Source organism: Caretta caretta, chromosome 4 (genome assembly GCF_965140235.1).
Source record: "Caretta caretta isolate rCarCar2 chromosome 4, rCarCar1.hap1, whole genome shotgun sequence".
NCBI lineage: Eukaryota > Metazoa > Chordata > Testudines > Cheloniidae > Caretta > Caretta caretta.
The window spans coordinates 97897860-97919230 of record NC_134209.1 but is presented as its reverse complement, the minus strand read 5'-3'; the positions used below and the strand labels follow the sequence as shown (position 1 = coordinate 97919230).

General features: G+C 39.7%; 1 protein-coding gene across 3 annotated transcripts in view; it reads right to left on the bottom strand.

Annotated features, from left to right (window-relative positions):
* The window catches only part of SGCZ (sarcoglycan zeta), an 834522-nt gene that overhangs the window by 206314 nt on the left and 606837 nt on the right, over positions 1–21371 (bottom strand). For all 3 annotated transcript variants that reach the window (XR_007356409.2, XM_048848187.2, XM_075127889.1), the window contains exon 3: positions 11569–11670. Coding sequence is in view for 2 of the 3 variants with exons in the window: in XM_048848187.2 (XP_048704144.1) it covers positions 11569–11670 (102 nt within the window). In the remaining variant the exon portion in view is untranslated. The remainder of the gene's footprint in view (positions 1–11568; positions 11671–21371) is intronic.

Below are 21371 nucleotides of genomic sequence, written 5' to 3'. Positions count from 1 at the left end.
TTTGAACCTAATTAGGTGTTCAACTCTGAGTACAAAAATGCATGATTTTAATAATATGTTGTACATATATTTCATTTGATCAAGATTCTTGATTTTGTGCCTTGTAAACCATTTTTTCTAATAATCTTTTATTGTATTATATACTAATATGTTCTCTTAGGGCAATCTCTTGAAAGCATGTGATACAGGAACAGAGAGCACTCTTTTGACCTTATTAGCTGGACAGAAAAGATGGAATATGAAGCAATGGATTATAGAATGAAGGAAAACAGTCTCTCTCTCCAAGACAGGCAAGGAGACTGCATTACAGGGGTGCAAATTTGGGTTTCCTTAATGCTTCAGGCAACATTGTATGGGTGAGTGGTAAATAACTAGTCAGGATTAAGGAATTTGGGAGAGTTGCGTGTTACACTTGCAGTATATTTACAACTAATAAACCTCTACACTGATAGTACAGCTTCGGCAAACTATAATATTTTAACTCAGAAACCTTGAAGTCTCAAATTAGTTAAATCCATTATGAGTTATTTGCAAATCAGCAATTGATCTGTGTGTGATGCTATTTTAATTATCATCTGATGATGGTTACTTGCTAGATTAATAAAAATGATGAGAGCAGAAAGCCATTTAATGGCAAGAAAATTATTTTAAACCATAAACAAACCAGTTTAGGGGAGGGTCATTTGACTGTTCTGGTCCAGACAGACCTTTTGGCAGCTTTTGACACAACTGACCATGGATTGCTGCTTCAGAGATTAAGGGATGCTGCTGTGTGGCGTGAACTTCCCTCCAGTGGTTTTAATCATATTATGGATTGAAGGAGTCAGCTGGCAATAATGGAAAAAGACTTATAATTACCAAGGGATGATTTGCAGTGCACTACAAGGATCAATCATATTACCCTTCTTGTTCAACGTACATATGGGATCTCTTGGTGACAATTTCATAAAACTGTTTGAATGGATTCTGCTGATATGGAACTATATATCACTGAATCTATGCAGCCAGCAGGTGCAGTCTCTGTTACAGATGGGACATTTGAAAACAGAGCAGCCTTGTCCCTTGATCCTGAATGATCAAGATTTGCTGCTGGGTAAATCATTCAGAGATAGATTTCCATGAAAAAGATGTGGTCAAAATGATGCCAAAAGTTCTTAGCCCACCTATTTGTTGGATGCATTTTGATTTTTTTTTCAGTAGTTCAATTTGTATAGGCTACACCTATTGATGCTTGTGAACATTTTACAACAGAAACACATGCTTATGGGATCACAAGATTTGATTAGTGTAATCCCCTTTCTGTAACAGATTACAGTATGGCTCCTTCATCACTTGCAGCTAGTTCAGGATGCAAAATTTTACCCAGACATCATTATACAATACTTGCTCCCTTTTCTTTACATTGGCTAAATATACAGCAGTAGATTGGATTCAGGAAGGGGCAGTTAGCGAACCTGGCTGCTGCTCTCTAGGGACCTGTTTGCTATACTCCCTTTGATCACTTCTCTTTCCTATTCCCCTCTAGTCTCTGTGCTGTGAGTTGAAGGGAGCGCTTAGGATCTAGGTATGCTGGCTGAATACAGTTTTGTGCCAGTTTGAAATGCAAATTTGGGTCCCCTGCCCCTTGCCATTGTGCAATCGCCACTAAGTACTTTTGCAAAGGGACCGTCCTAGCCTTCTCTGAAGCAATCTTACTACTCCCAGTCTATCCGTCTTGCTTTCAAGTTCCCTAGAGAAATAAAAATGCCAAATTGCTTAACTCTTCCTGCCCTGTGGATGTTCTTAGATGGGTCTTAGTTCATTTTAGCTTTCTGAAAAACTGCAGAACTAGAATTAATTTGCAAACTTGACACAATAAAATTAGGCCTGAATAAAGACGGAGTGGCTGGGTCACTACAAAACATAATTTTCCCTCTGTTGATACTCACAGCTTCTTGTCAACTGTTGGGAATGGGTCTGATTGGATTGGCCTTGTTAGCCACTGACCACCCTGATTGGATTGGCCTTGTTAGCACTGACCCCACACTTGGTAAGGCAACTCCCATTTTTTCATGTGCTGTATATTTATACCTGCCTACTGTATTTTTCACTCCATGTATCTGATGAAGTCAGTTATAGCCCACAAAAGCTTATGCCCAAATAAATTTGTTAGTCTCTAAGGTGCCACAAGGACTCCTCCTTGCTTTTGCTGATTAGGACTAACAAGGTTACCCCTCTGAAACGTATCTGTAAATCCTCCTTTGTTTTGGAGAGGATACCAATGAAATCTACAAAGCTCTAAACAACCTTTGTGCCATCTTTCAAAACCTCAATACCTAAGATATCGGTTCCAGTCAGGAGAGGTCTGGAGTACAATCAAACATAAGAAAAATATTTTACTTTCAACAAGGTTGGGAAAGCTGTCTGCCATACTATTCTTGTTATCCTTCTGTAAATTCATTTTGATTTCAGTTTGATAAGCATGTCACCTTTGCCATACTGGCCTTCAGAGCTTTCAAGTGATCTCACAAACAACTAATCATGTACCTTGCAAGCAATTCAAGTAACCCCCCCAAAATTACCATTACAAGAACTGTCTAATTTCTCATCTAAAACTTTCAAAGCTAATCACCTAAGTACAACAAAATATCCAAGAGATGATGCAAAATATTGTACCACATCCTTCTGCACCTGATAGTAGATTTGCACACCGTTGTCAGTTTTATGACCCTTTTCCAACCATTCTGCAAGTTCCATCCAGTAAAGATGGTCTCCACATATTCCTTCAAACATTCATATTGGCATATTTGCTTCCTATAGTAGAAAGTTTATAGACCCAGTTTTATGGTTCACAGGGAAGAGGAGGAATTTGACTGGAAAAGCAAAAAAGCGAAACAGAACAAGGAGGCAAGAGTCAAACTGTATATCCCAGAGCAGGTAGACAGATTCATGATAGCTCAGCTTGAACTAGCATGTTAAAAATAGTATTGTGGACACCGTGGCAATTGCAGCAGCTCAGACTAGCAGCTTCAGTCCAAGCCCACTGGCTCAACCCGCAACGAGAAGTAAAGTAAAAGACAAAACAAAAACACAAGGCCTTTGATAGCCTGGGCCCCGCTCCTCTGTAACTATTTGACACCCCTTTGCATGGCCTGGCTCAATGACTGCTAGAACTCTCCATCAAGGGAGATATTAACGGTTCAGTTAGACCGGAATGAGGCAGAGAATCTGTCCCTCTATATTTCAGACCTTGCATATCTGTATTCAGACACCAGCAACCATTTAAGATTCTCACTATCATGACTTCAATCAGTAGGCAAGGAGTAATCTACTACTGTGATGTGCCCTAGGCTGTAGAACTCCCCCCTGAATTTCATCTCACAACTTCTCTCACCAATTAAACAAAAAATTACAATCTTTTTACTCTAAAATATAAGTTCAAAAGATTGACAATTAGTTTGACAACTGCTGGCCTTATCGGAATGGGGTTTTGTCACAGACGCCATAGGCAGCTGAGTTGGAACCATTAGTATCATCCCTCACCTCTTTTCTTTTCCCATTTTCAGCTTTATTGTTAAGCTTTTTTAGAGTGCAGTATTTTATTTCATTTCTTTAATGTTTGTTAAATTGGTTGGAAATAAATAGCTTCCAAACATTTTGACAAGAGTTAGGGGAGATAATGTATACAATTATAACAATTCTCTACACCTAAAGAGAAAAACATACAAATAATGCAGCTTGAAGTATCCCAAAGTTCAGGATATCTAAGAAGAAGAGGATGATTCTGTGTGAAAGGTTCACAGTACATTTTCTTTCACTAAATCAGTACTGCAGTCATAATGCCTCTCATATACTGGAAGTTATTGCACAAAGTCCCAGGAGTACTAAGTCAGTTAAAGAAGTTTATGGAAAAAAATGTCAAGAGCAGAGCTGATACACAAGGGACTTTCGTCTGTGGTAATGAACTTCTTACAGTCTTTCAGAATCTTCTAGCTAGATAAATAAAGTAACTTTCTAAGGCTAAAACTCAAGAAAAAGATCAGATTAGTTGCAGTTAGGGTTTAAGAATGAGGTATCAGTTCAAACAAATGAAAAATGTGTATTTCAAAATCTAGATGTTTTGAATAGAATATTGTATCCATGCTTCCCCGAAACTTTCCTTTCTTCGGGTATCAAGATCCACAAGATGACAGATAAGGCAATATCCATGAAAAAATTCATTGAATTAAGTTTGGTGGCCATTGTAATAAATGCAAAATGTACCTATTAATGTGGACCAGAACTGTATGCAACTTCTCTAGGGGAAAGATGGAATGTGAACCCTGGGAAGTGTTACGAATTTCAAATGACTATACTGAACAATTGGCCAGACAAGAATGAAATTTTGGACAAATAACGGGGAATCTCTAGGTGAAGGTGAAAGCAAAAAGTCAACCTTTTGAAGCTATGCCCTGAGGAGAGGACCACTGTCTATTGATTACCTGTTCTCAGCATCACAAGATCAAAGGCCAAAGTGGTATAAAAAAAAAAGACTAACCTATTCATGGGCATACTTGGTCTGAGCTATGGCTGTTACGAATTTGTAACTACAGGAGAAGCCCCTTTGAGAAATCTGAAGCACTGACTCCTGTCAGAGCTCTTGTTGGAGTTGAGGGTAATATCTGGTAAGCTTATTAGCAGGTGTGTAGGTCCTTTTATTGTTTTTAATATGTTTTCTCTGTAATACTTTTACCTTAATAATAAATGTGCTTGCTTGGAAGGAGCTGAGTGGTAACTCATAACTCTGGGCAATTATCTGGTCATTGCCTTCAACTTCAAAGTACAGATGCTAGTCAGGCAGTCTGGCTTGCTAGGAATTTCACAGTATAGCGAGAAATCTGTGCAGCCTGGAAAAACCCGTCAGATGGTAGAGAGACAAGTCTCCACCCAAGAGACATGACAGCTGAGGAACTGGGAGCCTACAGTGGAGGAAGACCAGTGCAGTTGCCCTGAACTGTGACTCACACAGTTCCTACAATGAGTTTTTAAGACTGATTCTATCAGGGAGTGGGTACATCAGAGGGGACAGCACCAGACCTCTCAGTCACTGGCTCCTAGGCAAGTTGCACCTATCAGTTATGTAATTTCTACAGCCAAAGTAAATATGAATATTTTGTTTACATTTCTGGGAAGCAAAACTTTGCATAACTAACTAGTGCTACTACTTTACCATGGTGAAGAATAGGACATCGCTTGAGGAAGACTAATTCCACACTATTTGCTAAGGGTAAACATTTGAGAAAGCCAAATTCCTAGCATCAATATTTCAAATCTCCAAATGGGCTTTTAAAAAAAATGGTTAGCATTTGCTTTTCATATTAATTTTTCGCTAGGTGGAAATCCATTTGTTATATGGGTGTAACTCCTAAAATGACAAAAAGCTAAAAATGACCAGGAACTTTAAAAATGAACAGTTACAGAGCATGAATCCCAGTGATGACTGAATCTGGTAATATTCTAACTAAGAAGAACTCTCAGATATCCTTGTAGTGGTTTCCATCACGTCACGCTGACTCAGCAGACATTCTAGGCTTCAGAGTGACACACAGAGGGGCAATCCTAGAATCCTGTTATACAAATATTTCTAAATTAAGTAATTACAAGATATAGAGTAGAGGAGTTAGAATTTGTACAAAACCAAAGTAAATCATCTGCAGTGGGTTTTGGTCAGTGGATTAGTAGACATGATTCCAACACTGGAAGTTCCCTGGCCTCTCCCGAGCTCAGTTCTCCCTTGCCTTAGATATGGAGAGCAACAGTGAAACACTGCTTTACAGTGCCCCCAGGTGTGTGCAGCAGTCCCCACGTAACCTCTCTACAGCTTCCCTCTTCTGTGCCGGGAAAACATAGCAGTTGTGCAAAAATATTTTCTGATCTATCAATTGTTTCAGCTCAAGTACTAACAACCAACTTAATTTCACTGCCTACCTGCTTTTAATGGGAAAATAGCAAACTTGATAAAAGAGAAGATATTTGTAGATCAGACCTTTTATGGGTTCCATTTTTAGTAGTATGGAAAATAAATCAGCAACAAAAAAAGAGCACGTAAAGTCCTCAGATTCAGTTGTATCTTTTACTCCTTAATGTACATTACTTACATTAATAATATTATTTCACCATGGGTTTATACTATCTCCAAGGAGAAAAAATGGGGGGGGGGTTAAAAACCTCATTCTGCTGCTTTATTCTCCTTTTCACATTTTAATGTTTTGTATTCTTAATATAACAGATACACATCTTTTTTTTTTCCAAGCAAGCTGTGACACTTATGGATTAAATCACAAGGAAGATGCAAGTGAGTAACCTTACAATTTACAAGTGCAGAATTTCAGGTATGTTCCTTTCAAAAGGTGGCTAAGGTGAAAAACACAACAACTATTCTTAAAGTATTTTCTTCATTTGCACGTGCAAAGCCTATTTCAAGTGGAAACAGAGAAATTTACATATATAGTTTAAATAATAATTCCCCTCTGGGATCTGGAATGAGTATCCAATCAACTGCTTACATTTGTGCTGTAACTTAGCACCTAAGACAATATTCTGTTCACACTGACGCTATCTGAATTTGATGTTAGTTTATTATAGGAGCTGGATATTATTAAATCTGGAAAATACAAGATAAGATTTCTGGTCTCATTTAAATAGAAAGTTAATCAAAAGGAAGGAAAGACAATAAGTGATAACAGAACCTCTATTATCTCAGTCTAAATGTCAAGTATTGTTTATAAATCACAGTTACTTCTACTTTTCAAGTATCAGAAACGATTGCCAATAATGGGAGATATTAATAAATTTAAGTTTGGGGAACATTTTCAAGACTGTTTCCTACAACATAACACAAATAAAGTCTATTTTATAAAGAACATTAGGAATTTGACGCTGTGAGAATGTGTTTATTGTTTTCCTTTTTATTAACTTTACTAAGTTTACTACAACTGTGATTTGATTTTCCCTGTATATTACCATTTGCTGGCAAAAAGGTCAGAAATCTATGCATACCAGAAAGAAAATTAGTGTATGAGATTCACATGTTCACCATTGTTATGGAAGTCACAGTCTCTGTTTCCCCATCCCACTCCCCAAAAAGGCCAACACTCTCCTAATACAATGTAGTTGAACAGATTTAAATTGTGTTCCACTCTCTTCCTGCCATCAAAAAATACATCCTAATTTATTACTTTCAAATGGTGGCATTTACTATATCTGTGGCCCAGACAATCAAGCATGATGGTTCTGCATATCTAGGGGAAAGGTCAGCTTGGTAGGAAGGTCCCAAAATAATGCAAATATTTCTCAACAGCTAGTAGAAGAACTAAAAAACCACCATGCATTTCCAGCTTTAGCACAGCTCCAGAAGTATCTTACACACACTCACTCACACTCACTCCACATTTTTACATCCCACAATATTTACTACAGCCTTAGGACTGTAATCAGTCTCCATTATGTTTCAGTGTTAGGGAGTGTTAAGTAAGTACTGGTCCAGAATATAGGCTCTGTGGCTGAACGGGTGCCCCAAACCTTTGCCAAACAATGCAGCTACAGCTATCCTCTTCCCTTTTTTCTATTTTTTCCAGAGGACTTACTCCCAGGCCTACCTTTCTCCAACCAAGCATCAGCCATTTTATATTTTGACTATTTCATCTCACAGTAGTCCTCTGGGAGACTATCTAGTCTTCCTGGCACACCAATCTTCCATAGGACTTTGCTTATGTAAGCAGCAGCATTGGCCCCATTGAAATTAATGGTAGAACTCCCTTTGACTTCAATGCAGTCAAGATGCCTCCCATTGATTTCAACTGGATTATTTCACATAAGAATGGCCATACTAGGTCAGCTCAATGGTCCACCTAGCCCATTCTCCTATCTTCTGACAGTAGTCAGTGCTAGATGCTTCAGAGGAAATGAACAGAACAGGCAATTATTTAGTGATCCATCACATTGTCCAAACCCAGCTTCTAATAGTCAGAGATTTAGGGATACCCAGAATATGGGATTGTGTCCCTGACCCTCTTAGGTCCATCAAGGGATATGAGTCATGCCCCATCGACTTATCTAAATGTTTTTTGGATCCAGTTATACTTTTGGCCTTCAAAACATCCCCTAGCAACAAGTTCCACGGGATGACTGTGCATTGTGTAGAGAAGTACTTCCTTATGGTTGTTTTAAACTTGCTCACTATTAAATTTCATTGGGTGACCCCTGCTTCTCATATTATGCAAAGGAGTAAATAACACTTCCATATTCATGTTCTCCGCACCATTCGTAATTATATAGACCTCTCTTATGCTGTCTCTTTTCTAAGATGACCAGTCAGAATCCTTTTAATCTCTATTCATATGGAAGCTGTTCCATATCCTAAGAAGTTTTACTGCCCTTCTCTGTACCTTTCCCAATTCTATCTGTGTGAGCAAACTCACACTTGCTTAAGCACTTGGCAATAGCAAGGTCTTGGTGGGTAAATACAGTAACATAATTCCCATAAGCCTGATTATCATACATAGCAGTTGGGACGGACAGAATCACAAATATCACACATGGGAAGGAACAGTCATGGCATACTTAATCTGGCATTCTGTGACCGCTTGGAAGGAGCTGTGTTTCCCCCAGTGTAGTTACAAGGATTGCAGAGTTTGGGGAATTTGCAAAACTTCCATAAACACTGCACTTGTAAAGTTTCTATTGGCTGGGTTAGGACATGGATACTTTTAGGAATACTTGAATTTATTTTTTTAGCTTTATTTCAAAATGTTCATTAAGTATTCTGCAGCCTTTAAAACAAATCTTCTATTTCCTACCTTAGGCCGCAGCATCACCCTTAGAATATTAGTGATTTACTTTGTTACTTCTGGAAATGATAAAAAAAGCTAAAGCTAAGTCAGTGTATCAAATATCATCGAGTTGCAAAGATGCACATGAGACTTTTAGGAAGATTATTTTGAGAGGGACTTTGTGCCTTTCCATAGCATGACACTTTGAAAAAAAATTATTTGAGGGGACAAATTCTACCCAGAGTTGCATGTTCATGTATTAGAGGGCAGAATGTGACCTTAAATGTCTATTCCTTGTAGAAATGGCTAATAAAATATATAGAGGTCATTTTTGTGAGCTTAATCTTTTGGTTGTATCGTGATCTAAATCCAAGTGATATTTGCATTTCTAAATATATTCAGCTACCTTGTTACTGAAGGTTTGCTTATAGATGTTACATTAATTACCTTTTCCTATTTTTAGCAAACCTTTCATAAGGAATATTTTTCAAAAGGCAAGCCTTAAAGGAACAAACTGATTGTGAATAGAAAAAAGTCAAAGATGATTATCTATCTAATAAAGTGATCAAAACACAATCACTATTTTGACATATACACAGATTCATAAAAAGAAAAGGAGTACTTGTGGCACCTTAGAGACTAACCAATTTATTTGAGCATAAGCTTTCGTGAGCTACAGCTCACTTCATCGGATGCATACTGTGGGAAGCGTAGAAGATCTTTTTATACACACAAAGCATGAAAAAATACCTCCCCCCACCCCACTCTCCTGCTGGTAGTAGCTTATCTAAAGTGATCACTCTCCTTACAATGTGTCATTGTACACATTGTACAATGTGTCATTGTAAGGAGAGTGATCACTTTAGATAAGCTATTACCAGCAGGAGAGTGGGGTGGGGGGAGGTATTTTTTCATGCTTTGTGTGTATAAAAAGATCTTCTACGCTTTCCACAGTATGCATCCGATGAAGTGAGCTGTAGCTCACGAAAGCTTATGCTCAAATAAATTGGTTAGTCTCTAAGGTGCCACAAGTACTCCTTTTCTTTTTGCGAATACAGACTAACACGGCTGTTACTCTGAAACAGATTCATAAAGTGTTACATGATATTTCAGTTGGCAGGCAAACACTCACGACTCTAAATCTTCACCAGTTTTTTTATCTTACAGATAAAGGAGACAGAGCAGTTAATTGTCCATTTCAATTGATTATTTTAAGAACTAAGCATTGTCAGATGTTGGCGGGACTTTCCATTCCCCCCTGGGCCGGCCAAAGACACTCCCTCCAAGACCTCTCTTCATACATGGATACCCAGAAGTTGCCTATTGTCCCTCTGATGTAGTTAGTTACCACTCCTTTAGCTGATAAGTGGGTTCAATCAAAACATCTCTATCCATCATACTGACATCCTGACCTTATCTTTAAGGGTTGGGGGTGGAGGGGGAGAATCAGTGTGACCTATCATCTTTGGAGAGTGTGTTTGTAACATACTTGGTATCGGGGTGTTCTGGTATCACCCTCTGGAATGTGCTTGCCTGAGTGCCACACACATCTTAGGAATGGGTCTATTTTTGCTGTATCAGCCCTGTTTTTGCCAGTTGCTGTGAGCTTGCAGGCAGGCAGGCTCTGACTTCTGCTCACTGCCTGACTTTTGCTAGCTTTGCTTTATATTACAGGGCCTGACTACTACTCCAGTTCAGGTCTCAGGCCTCGTAACAGGACTCTTGCACCAGGCCCCATTTCTCAGGCTCCCCCTACTACACTAAGAATATAATCACGAAGGAAAAATATCAAGGTACTGTACCACTTATAAATTTAGATTTTAAGCTTCGTGTAGCCTGTAGTTCTCATGATACATTTTCAAGCATACATGGTTGTTTCTACTGCCTGTAGAGGTCAAAGACTTTTCTGAGGGAGATTTAATAGCGGAAAGACATTTTTAATAGCTCTTCATTCCTTTCAACATAATTTCAATATGCATATTGAAATTCTCTGTACTTCATTGACTAAAACACATTTTAACATTCCTCTCTGATAGCATTTGTATAGCAGCGAGAACTTAATAGAATTCAAGTACTGCACATTTTTTTTATTTTTAATATATCTAGGAGAGCTACAACCCAGCATGACTCAGTTGAAATGAGCTGCGTTGCACTTTTGAATATATAATGTCTTGATTTAACTATTTTTTCTATAATGGCCTGCTGTTAAGTGATAAAACAATTACATTTTTAGCAATATTACAAATGGGTTGCTTTGAAAAATCTCCATCCTAGTGTACATTATCCAGTTTTAATAAAATTCCCTGTTCCCCATGAAAAAAATTACACTAGCTGAAGCTAGAAGGTACTCAGGTGGAGCTACTTGAGTATATATGAAACTATTCATTCTTTTCATTGCATTTTGCAGAACTTGTATTGCTGGGTTCACATCAAATTAGAAGAATCAAATGTTCCATTCACAGTGCTGAGCTCCATCTCCTGAAGTTTAATGTGCATATTTTGTTTTCCCACATAGATGAGGGATGATGGCACTTTTTAAATAATAGCACAGGAACAGAAAGTTTCAGGAAACAGTGAATATCTACTTCTTAGATTAAAGCTCATCTTTGGCACTCATGAGCCTTTCTGTGATCTACAGTGATTTCTCCTAAGGTATTCTCAAAGCAAGCCTGCATTGAATGCCAGTTTAGAGGGTGCAGAAATCCTATTCTACGTTTTCAGGGTGAAGAAATTAATTTGAATTAGCTGTAAATAAACCCAAAAGATATCAAGCTCCTACCTTTCGGGAATGTATTTCTTTCACATACAATGGAAGTAGAAATTCAGATATGCCTTCAAGTCGAATTCCTTTTTTGGTGACTCTCAGATTCCCCATTCCATCCTACAAACAACAACAACATATATATATATATATATATATTTCACTTTTGGAAGTAACCACTGTGAAGAAATAAACATTCAGCTCAAAGTCTAGAAGCATTAAATGCAAAGAATATGGAAGAGGGAAGTAAGGTGAAAGGGACTCTCTGAATATACAAAAGTGCATGAGAGATCAAGTTTTTCATAGAATATCAAGGTTGGAAAGGACCTCAGGAGGTCATCTAGTCCAACCCCCTGCTCAAAGCAGGACCGATCCCCAATTAAATCATCCCAGCCAGGGCTTTGTCAAGCCTGACCTTAAAAATATCTAAGGAAGGAGATTCCACCACCTCCCTAGGTAACGCATTCCAGTGTTTCACCGCCCTCCTAGTGAAAAAGTTTTTCCTAATATCCAACCTAAACCTCCCCCACTGCAACTTGAGACCATTACTCCTTGTTCTGTCATCTGCTACCACTGAAAACAGTCTAGAGCCATCCTCTTTGGAACCCCCTTTCAGGTAGCTGAAAGCAGCTATCAAATCCCCCCTCATTCTTCTCTTCCGCAGACTAAACAATCCCAGTGCCCTCAGCCTCTCCTCATAAGTCATGTGTTCCAGACCCCTAATCATTTTTGTTGCCCTCTGCTGGACTTTTTCCAATTTTTCCACATCCTTCTTGTAGTGTGGGGCCCAACCCTGGACACAGTACTCCAGATGAGGCCTCACCAATGTCGAATAGAGGGAAATGATCACATCCCTCGATCTGCTGGCAATGCCCCTACATATACATCCCAAAATGCCACTGGCCTTCTTGGCAATAAGGGCACACTGTTGACTCATATCCAGCTTCCTCGTCCACTGTCACCCCTAGGTCCTTTTCTGCAGAACTGCTGCCGAGCCATTCGGTCCCTAGTCTGTAGCGCTGCATGGGATTCTTCCGTCCTAAGTGCAGGACTCTGCACTTGTCCTTGTTGAACCTCATCAGATTTCTTTTGGCCCAATCCTCTAATTTGTCTAGGGCCCTCTGTATCCTATCCCTACCCTCCAGCGTATCTACCTCTCCTCCCAGTTTAGTGTCATCTACGAACTTGCTGAGGGTGCAATCCGCACCATCCTCCAGATCATTAAGGAAGATATTGAACAAAACCGGCCCCAGGACTGACCCCTGGGGCACTCCACCTGATACACATGTGGATAACAACTTATTTGACTTTTCAAAAGCTGCAAAAATATTTAAAAAAACATAACAGTCATCCAGTAGGTTCACTAGCTTGAAGATAAACATTACTTTTACAATCACTAGTCAAAGTCTTTGCTGGGTCTGTGGTGAGCAGAATGAAGGTTTTTGAAGCCTTCTGGAAATTCCAGACACACAGCAGTTTCGAGTAAAAACAAAGAATCTACATTTAACATTCTATCTGATATGAAAAGAGGCATTTTACACCTGAGTTGGTGGCAAATCCTGCTTTCTTCTTTGTAATCCTGTAGCAAAACTAATACTATTCCACTGAGCAAAGGCTAGGTCAGGATCTGGGGAGCCCATGCAAGGGATGATCCCTGCAGGCTACCACTCACTGGAGAATTGAGGACCGCTTCACCAGCTCTAATTTTATAAGAATGCATTATCCATCTCCACTAGCATCTTTCCAGTGGGGGAACAAGAGGCAGGGAGGCTACTCCAGGCTCAGAGGATGGAGAAGCAGCTACAGAGCAGCATTGCCACTGTACAGTGGTTTGTGCAAAAGCAGCATTCACTAAAACGTAGCTCAGGAACTTGGGTTGTGAAATATTAGCTGGGATAAACATTGGCCTGAAAGTTCTGAGCATGAGTGCTTTATTTTCCCCTTTATTTTCTTTTACACTAAAGATTGGAGTACAATCAACGAATGGCGGAAGAATAAAGAAGTTGTTTAAACACAATTTTGTTTATGATAATACAATTGAAAGAGCCTGCTCCTGCTTAGTTATGGCAAAATTCCCAGTGGTTTCATTGGGAACAGAACTGGGCTGAAAGTAATAATTAGTCTCTAATATGGAGACAGGAAGCTTCAAAAGATGGCTGCTGAATCAGCGTACTCTGCATGTTTTCCATCAGGCTTTTTAGCACACATTTTGAAATATAAACACACAGTACCTATTTGAATAAAATAAAAAACATATTGTCATAAATATGTAATTATACAAGAAAGCCCAGATCCTGTGTCCACTTCTGAGGACCTACTAGGACCATAGAAACAAAAAAAAAATATGCATGGCACAAGTGTCCCCAACTGATCACAACATGACACAGAAAGGTGCCCCAGGCTTGGCAGGTGCCAATACTCTGCAGGGCTCCCCACAGCAGGACACAGAATGAGTATATAAAATGTTGGGGCATAATCAGTGAGGCAACACACAACAGCAATCCAAATAAGCTAAAAATCCCATGTGAGCACATCAACCACTTCCCATATACCAGATAGCAGTGGCTGAAGGCATGCTACGCAGCAGCTTCTGTAGACTGAGCCTGCGGGTTTTGCTCCTCAAGCCCAAGACTTAATACCCAGATTCCACTTGAATATGAACCCTTACTGTACATTTTGCATGAATGCTCCCAGAGCCACTCATGAATCACACAGATAAAGGAACAAGCAAAATACCCCTAGTTCTCAGCCTTGTACCCTAGGAATATGCCATCTTGCGCTGCTCAAGACCCTTTCTTTAGCAATGCAAGTTTATTAATTGGTTCACCATTTCATTAATGGAAAGTGGATATACACCACCCTTTGTAACCTGAGCAGATTTACCAAGCACTTCAGTCAAACTCATTGGTAAGGATAAACACTAGAATAAATTTATTGATTAAAAAGATAGATTTTAAGTGATTACAAGCGATAGGCAAAAAGAGTGGTTATGAAAATAAAATAAGCACACAGTCTAAATTCTCAGCCCTATTAGACTGGGCAACATCTAGATTAAGCTGTTTTTCTCACCCCACTGGATATTGCAGGTTGATTACAGTCTTTCATAGGCAAGCTTTTTTCTCTTGCCCAGGGACCAGTCTCTTCAGCTCCAGTGTTCTCGTTGCCTTCAGCATTGGTGGGGAAGAAGAAAAAGGATGAAGGATGGGTCCACTGTGTTCTGTTTTATACACTTAGTCCATGGGCTTAGAGAACATAAGTCCAGGCATGTCTGGTGGACATTGCTAAGTAACCAGGCAAGGTTGAGCACTTGCCCTGGGTATAGCCTTGTGCAAGTGAGTCATTGAATTGTAGCTCCCTTGCTGGACAATGGCTGTTGATGGTTGTTCAACACCTGCCTGGGCACTGGTTATCCCCCTGGTTATTGTCTTTGGGGAGCTAGTATCTGGGTGCTTCCCAAACCCACAGCATATTTTAGTGACAGTCACACAACACAATTCTCATAACTTCATATGCATTAATGATATACATATTTAGATGAAACAGTGGGTTTCAACAGATCATAACCTTTCCTATGATACTTTACAAGGCATGCTTTGTATTCCATATTACAACTGTATACAAATGATGAACACGACGGTTACGGAATTCTCCCCTGGGGTGTAGAGTGTCATACTCTCTTTATGGTTGGTGTAGAAACCATTTCTAAGGCAACCCTGAGCCCTGCTGTTCCACAGCTACATATTGACCTATTGGAGCCATTCACAATCCCTTGTGCAAGATCAAGGAGCATTCAGGTTGCTTTAAATTATCCTGAAGGATTGGTGTGTTGCAGAGCTGGCCCAAGAACAGGGGAGTGTAAAGGTGACCTTTCTTGCCTGCTGATCTGAGCTGTGGTATCCTCAGCTGTGGCTGTGGGCTTTTGGGGCCTTTGTATTTTCCAGAAACAAACCACATATCTTCGTTTCTACAAGGATTCCGAAGAACACTAATTCTCCTCTTTCTTCCCCAGCTTGCTATTCAAAAGTTTTTAGGGGAATGTAAACCATGTAATCTTATCTGGGATTTAGAAGTGACTGCTACAGGTAGAAGATCATCGAATAAGAGTCATATAGAGGCAGTCAGCCAGAGAACTGCCTCTTTATTTAGGTAATTTCATTAATTATTTAATAGTTTTAACACTTGAAATTAAAAAGTAAATGACCCACTGGACTTCTGGTATGATTCCACCAAAAAGAGAAACATTGACCACAAAGCCACTAATGAGGAAATTAAAAATACTGCACAGTTGGTTCTAGTTTAACAAAAGGTCATAATTATATTATACCCGTTGTGAAAACTTATCTATCCAACATGATTCTATTTATTTGCTTCCTGGCCATCAATGGAAAGAGGGAGACTTTAATTACTTTCCCTATATCCACTGTGATTTGGCCCCCAACTGACACTCCTCAAAGCTTCCCTTTCCATATGAGCAAAATATGGGCTGTGATTTGGGGAGTGCTCAATCTGAGCTCAGCCAATCTCCCACACCACAGTTCCTACCCCAATACCATGGCCCTTATAACAAACAGTTACTGCAATCAGAGCTGAGCAAATAACTGATTTTTCAGTTTGGTGGCCAAACTGGGAAAAATATCTTCAGATCACAGTAAACATTTTAATAAATAAGAAAAAGTGCAAATCCTACATACAAGAGCCGGGGAACTCAACGGTAGGTGTTGTACCTGAAACTAACTTAACTCTAGTTGACTAAATTTAAGATTTATGTTGTTCCTTTAACAGACATACAAGCCAAATGCCTAAATTGAATTCATAACACAAACATTCAGGGATAAGAATTCAGTTAACATCCACAGACAAAATTTACTAAGAGCAGGTCTACACTACAGAGCTAAGTTGACCTAAGTTACGCAACGTAGTAACGTAGCTGGAGTCGCCGTACCTTAGGTCGACTTAGTGCGGTGTCTACACCGCACTGGGTCGACAGGAGAAACTCTCCCATCGACTTACCTTATGCTTCTCATTTAGGTGGAGTATTGGAGTCAATGGGAGAGCAATTGGCACAGCACGCCGATCCCTCGGTAAGTGGAGACAAGCCCTAGGAAAATGATCGCATATAGTCTATATCAGATATTCTCTATTATCTCTCGTTCATGGCCAGCTTTCCTAATCTTTATACTGGCTTGCACTAGGCGACGCAGAACAAAATATTAATTTTTCCCCAGTATTTCATTGCTCAAGACCTTTGTCTTGTACCAACTTCCCCCCTATGTCCATACTTCTACTGAATGTTAGGATAAATTTTAGCATTGCATATTGCCTTCTATGACCCATTTATATATTGAAGAATGTCACACACCTACAAACTCAGGCTATGAACTGTGCTCCCCACCCAAAGAAACCTAGTAAAATGTTAATGGAGAAATTAACAGTAAAGCAAGGTTCTGCATTAAAAGTTGTACAAAATGGTATTATGGGGTTCAACATCCATTGCACATCTGAAGTTGCATGCTCTAAAGTTCAAGATTATAAGGCTTCAGTATTAAAGGCTATAGAAATATGAAGTGCTGTATGTGTCATTTCATACCTTGGTAGTGCTTCATGTTACTTTTTACATCTGCTTTCTTTTTTGCTTTTAAAGACATGAGTTTTGTTTTACTATACCACAGTAATGCTAAAACATTTTAGCAGTTTGCCCTTGACTCCGGTGTGTTCTTAGCCCAAGAGAGCTAACGCGCTTAAGGTCTCTCTGAACATTAATAGTTCAAGCATTTGTTTTAAACTACAATTGCTATAGGGCAAAAAGAAAAAAAAAACAAATTATTCTAATATGCATAGAGAACAAAAGGGCCCACAAAGACGTGAAGAAAAAAAAATGAGATTCAGTACAGAATGAATAAAGGAACTCCAAGAAAAGAATGGATCTCTCAAATTTATTTGCACCCTTGTGGAATAAGGGCTGTAAGTTATTTTGTTTGAGCTATTCCTCTTCTCTCCCTCGCCAAATAATTGGCCCATATTATTTGAAACTTTCCAGGCTATAATATTAGCTGCTTGTAGGATTCAGCTTTATCCTAATGTAACACATTATCTTTATGTAGTAAATGGGAGTTTTACCAACCACACACCAGGCATAGTACTGCTAGTAAATTTCTTGATTGAACCCAAAGGTTCGTAATGTTAGCATCACTATGTAATAATAATACTTGAACAAAGTATTATTGTTTGGTACTTAGTGCATACCAACAGCTTGCTTTGGCACCACTACAAGACATGCATCATCTGCTTGATACCTCCAGATGCCTTGTCTGGAGTCTAATGTATGTAATGAATCATCTTAGACTGAATTGAATGTGATTCCTATTTTCTTGTCAAGCTGTGGTACTTGACAAATTCAATTCCATTACTTGTTGACAGTTAAGACCTGTCTCTCTCATTTTAAAATTCACTAACTGTGTTGTTAAATAGATCTACTGCAAGATTCTGTAATGAAATGCTTTCTCTATGTGCTACAGGAGAACAAACCTGAGGAGGGCTCCTGAATGTGGGAGACAGAAAATACACAAGTGCTAGACCTAGACTATGGAAATCAGTACCCAAAGAGAGAAGAATTAACACAGGCCTCATATTCCTGGGTTTCAGAGTAACAGCCGTGTTAGTCTGTATTCGCAAAAAGAAAAGGAGTACTTGTGGCACCTTAGAGACTAACCAATTTATTTGAGCATAAGCTTTTGTGAGCTACAGCTCACTTCATTGGATGCATACTGTGGAAACTGCAGAAGACATTATATACACAGAGACCATGAAACAATACCTCCTCCCACCCCACTCTTTTACATTTTATACATTGTCCCCACTATTTTACATTTGGGGACAATGTATACCTTCAGATCAGCGGAAATGCTATGGGTACCCGCATGGCCCCACAATATGCCAACATTTTTATAGCTGATTTAGAACAACACTTCCTCAGCTCTCGTCCCCTAACGCCCCTACTCTACTTGTGCTATATTGATGACATCTTCATCATCTGGACCCATGGAAAAGCAGCCCTTGAGGAATTCCACCATGATTTCAACAATTTCCATCCCACCATCAACCTCAGCCTGGTCCAGTCCACACAAGAGATCCACTTCCTGTACACTACAGTGCTAATAAACAATGGTCACATAAACACCACCCTATACTGGAAACCTACTGACCGCTATTCCTACCTACATGCCTCCAGCTTTCACCCTGACCACACCACACGATCCATCGTCTACAGCCAAGCTCTGCGATACAACCGCATTTGCTCCAACCCCTCAGACAGAGACAAACACCTACAAGATCTCTATCATGCATTCTTACAACTACAATACCCACCTGCGGAAGTGAAGAAACAGATTGATAGAGCCAGAAGAGTTCCCAGAAGTCACCTACTACAGGACAGGCCTAACAAAGAAAATAACAGAACGCCACTAGCCGTCACCTTCAGCCCCCAACTACAACCCCTCTAACACATTATTAAGGATCTACAACCTATCCTGAAGGATGACCCAACACTCTCACAAATCTTGGGAGACAGGCCAGTCCTTGACTACAGACAGCCCCCCAACCTGAAGCAAATACTCACCAACAACCACATACCACACAACAGAACCACTAACCCAGGAACCTATCCTTGCAACAAAGCCCGTTGCCAACTGTGCCCACATATCTGTTCAGTGGACACCATCACAGGGCCTAATAACATCAGCCACACTATCAGAGGCTCGTTCACCTGCACATCCACCAATGTGATATATGCCATCATGTGCCAGCAATGCCCCTCTGCCATGTACATTGGTCAAACTGGACAGTCTCTACGTAAAAGAATAAATGGACACAAATCAGATGTCAAGAATTATAACATTCATAAACCAGTCAGAGAACACGTCAATCTCTCTGGTCACGCAATTACAGACATGAAGGTCGCTATCTTAAAACAAAAAAACTTCAAATCCAGACTCCAGCGAGAAACTGCTGAATTGGAATTCATTTGCAAATTGGATACTATTAATTTAGGCTTGAATAGAGACTGGGAGTGGCTAAGTCATTATGCAAGGTAGCCTATTTCCCCTTGTTTTTTCCTACCCCCCCTTCCCCCCCGAGACATTCTGGTTAAACTTGGATTTATGCTGGAAATGGCCCACTTTGATTATCATACACATTGTAAGGAGAGTGGTCAGTTTGGACGAGCTATTACTATCAGGAGAGTGAGTTTGTGTGTGGGGGGGGCGTGAGAAAACCTGGATTTGTGCTGGAAATGGCCCAACTTGATTATCATACACATTGTAAGGAGAGTGATCACTTTAGATAAGCTATTACCAGCAGGAGAGTGGGGTGGGAGGAGGTATTGTTTCATGGTCTCTGTGTATATAATGTCTTCTGCACTTTCCACAGTATGCATCTGATGAAGTGAGCTGTAGCTCACGAAAGCTTATGCTCAAATAAATTGGTTATTCTCTAAGGTGCCACGAATACTCCTTTTCTTTTTGCATATTCCTGGGTGTAAGACAGACCTGGGATTCCTCCAGTAAGATTGTTTTTTCTCTCTCTTTTTCCTCTATAGGCTGGAATAGCTGCTAAATTTTGTCCATGTGTGATCTTTTACAGAAGTGAGAGAGAACCAATTATTTTCCCCTCAGGCTGCTCATAAGCAGTGGGAAGTGGGTGCAGGCAGAAGCCTCTCTCTTTCACTTGGCAGAATCAGAGGGAGAAAGAAGGTGGATCCAGAGCCAGCATGGGTGTTGGGGGAACCCAGGGTCCTGGGAGCCTGGAGAAGCCAGGTGGGGGTGGGGGGGACCACAGTATTGAAGGAAATCAGGAGAAGACTGTGGGATTAGAGCATAAGGGCTTGTTTGAGGAAAGGGCTGCTAATGCCCAGTGCCATATATTGGTGTCTAGGAGTAGCAATTGCAGGAATATCCTTCCCAGTCTCTGTAACCCTGCTGTATGCATAAGAATCCAGCTGGCCTGTAGAAGTACGCGAGGGAAGAGGCAAATACTTGAGTGTTATGCCTAATGCATGCCCTGGACTAGAATTGAGAAAGGAGGAGGATAGTGTTGTAATTTCTCATTTTAAATACTTAAAGAACTCTCACACAATATGCTGGGGGGAGAGGGGAAATGGAAAATAAGTAATTATTACATATTTACTGTTGTCTGATTTTACCTGTGAAAACTTTGGTCTGGGATCAGAGGTCTGTCTACTGCATGGCATATAAAGATAGTTTATTTCCAGGGTTACTGTTGAAAGTGAACTCTTGGATTATTTTGTTCCCATTCATGCTCTGTGGTATGTTATTTTCATTTTAGCAAACCTTAAATTCAAAAGCTTCAGCCATTTCAATGGTATAAAGTGGCATAAAATTACTCTTTTCTCTCGAAATTTGAAATAATATATTTCATATATGGTAAGAGTATACAGTGTGATTTCAAATCACTGCTTCAGTTTTGGAAGTCAATATGAGATCTATTATTACACCCTTTATGATTTATGGAGGTCATAATAGTTCAACAGTGCAAGCAGTTGATCAGACAATTGTTGATTTCAAGGAGATTACCACTTCTAGCAGAAAGGATTTACATAATCAGCCCCCTTGATTATAAATTTGAGACTTTTCATTTTAAAATAAAATCCATTTCTGGACAAATGATCAGCTCAAGCTTCTGGTTTTTTTGCACTTCAGGCAGCTTGCATCAGAAGCTGGGCTTTGAGACAACCTTTTGGTGTTGGCCAGCGTCTACTTTTATTGGCTGCCTCAACCCTGGTAAATTCTGGCAGCAGCCAGGCCCTC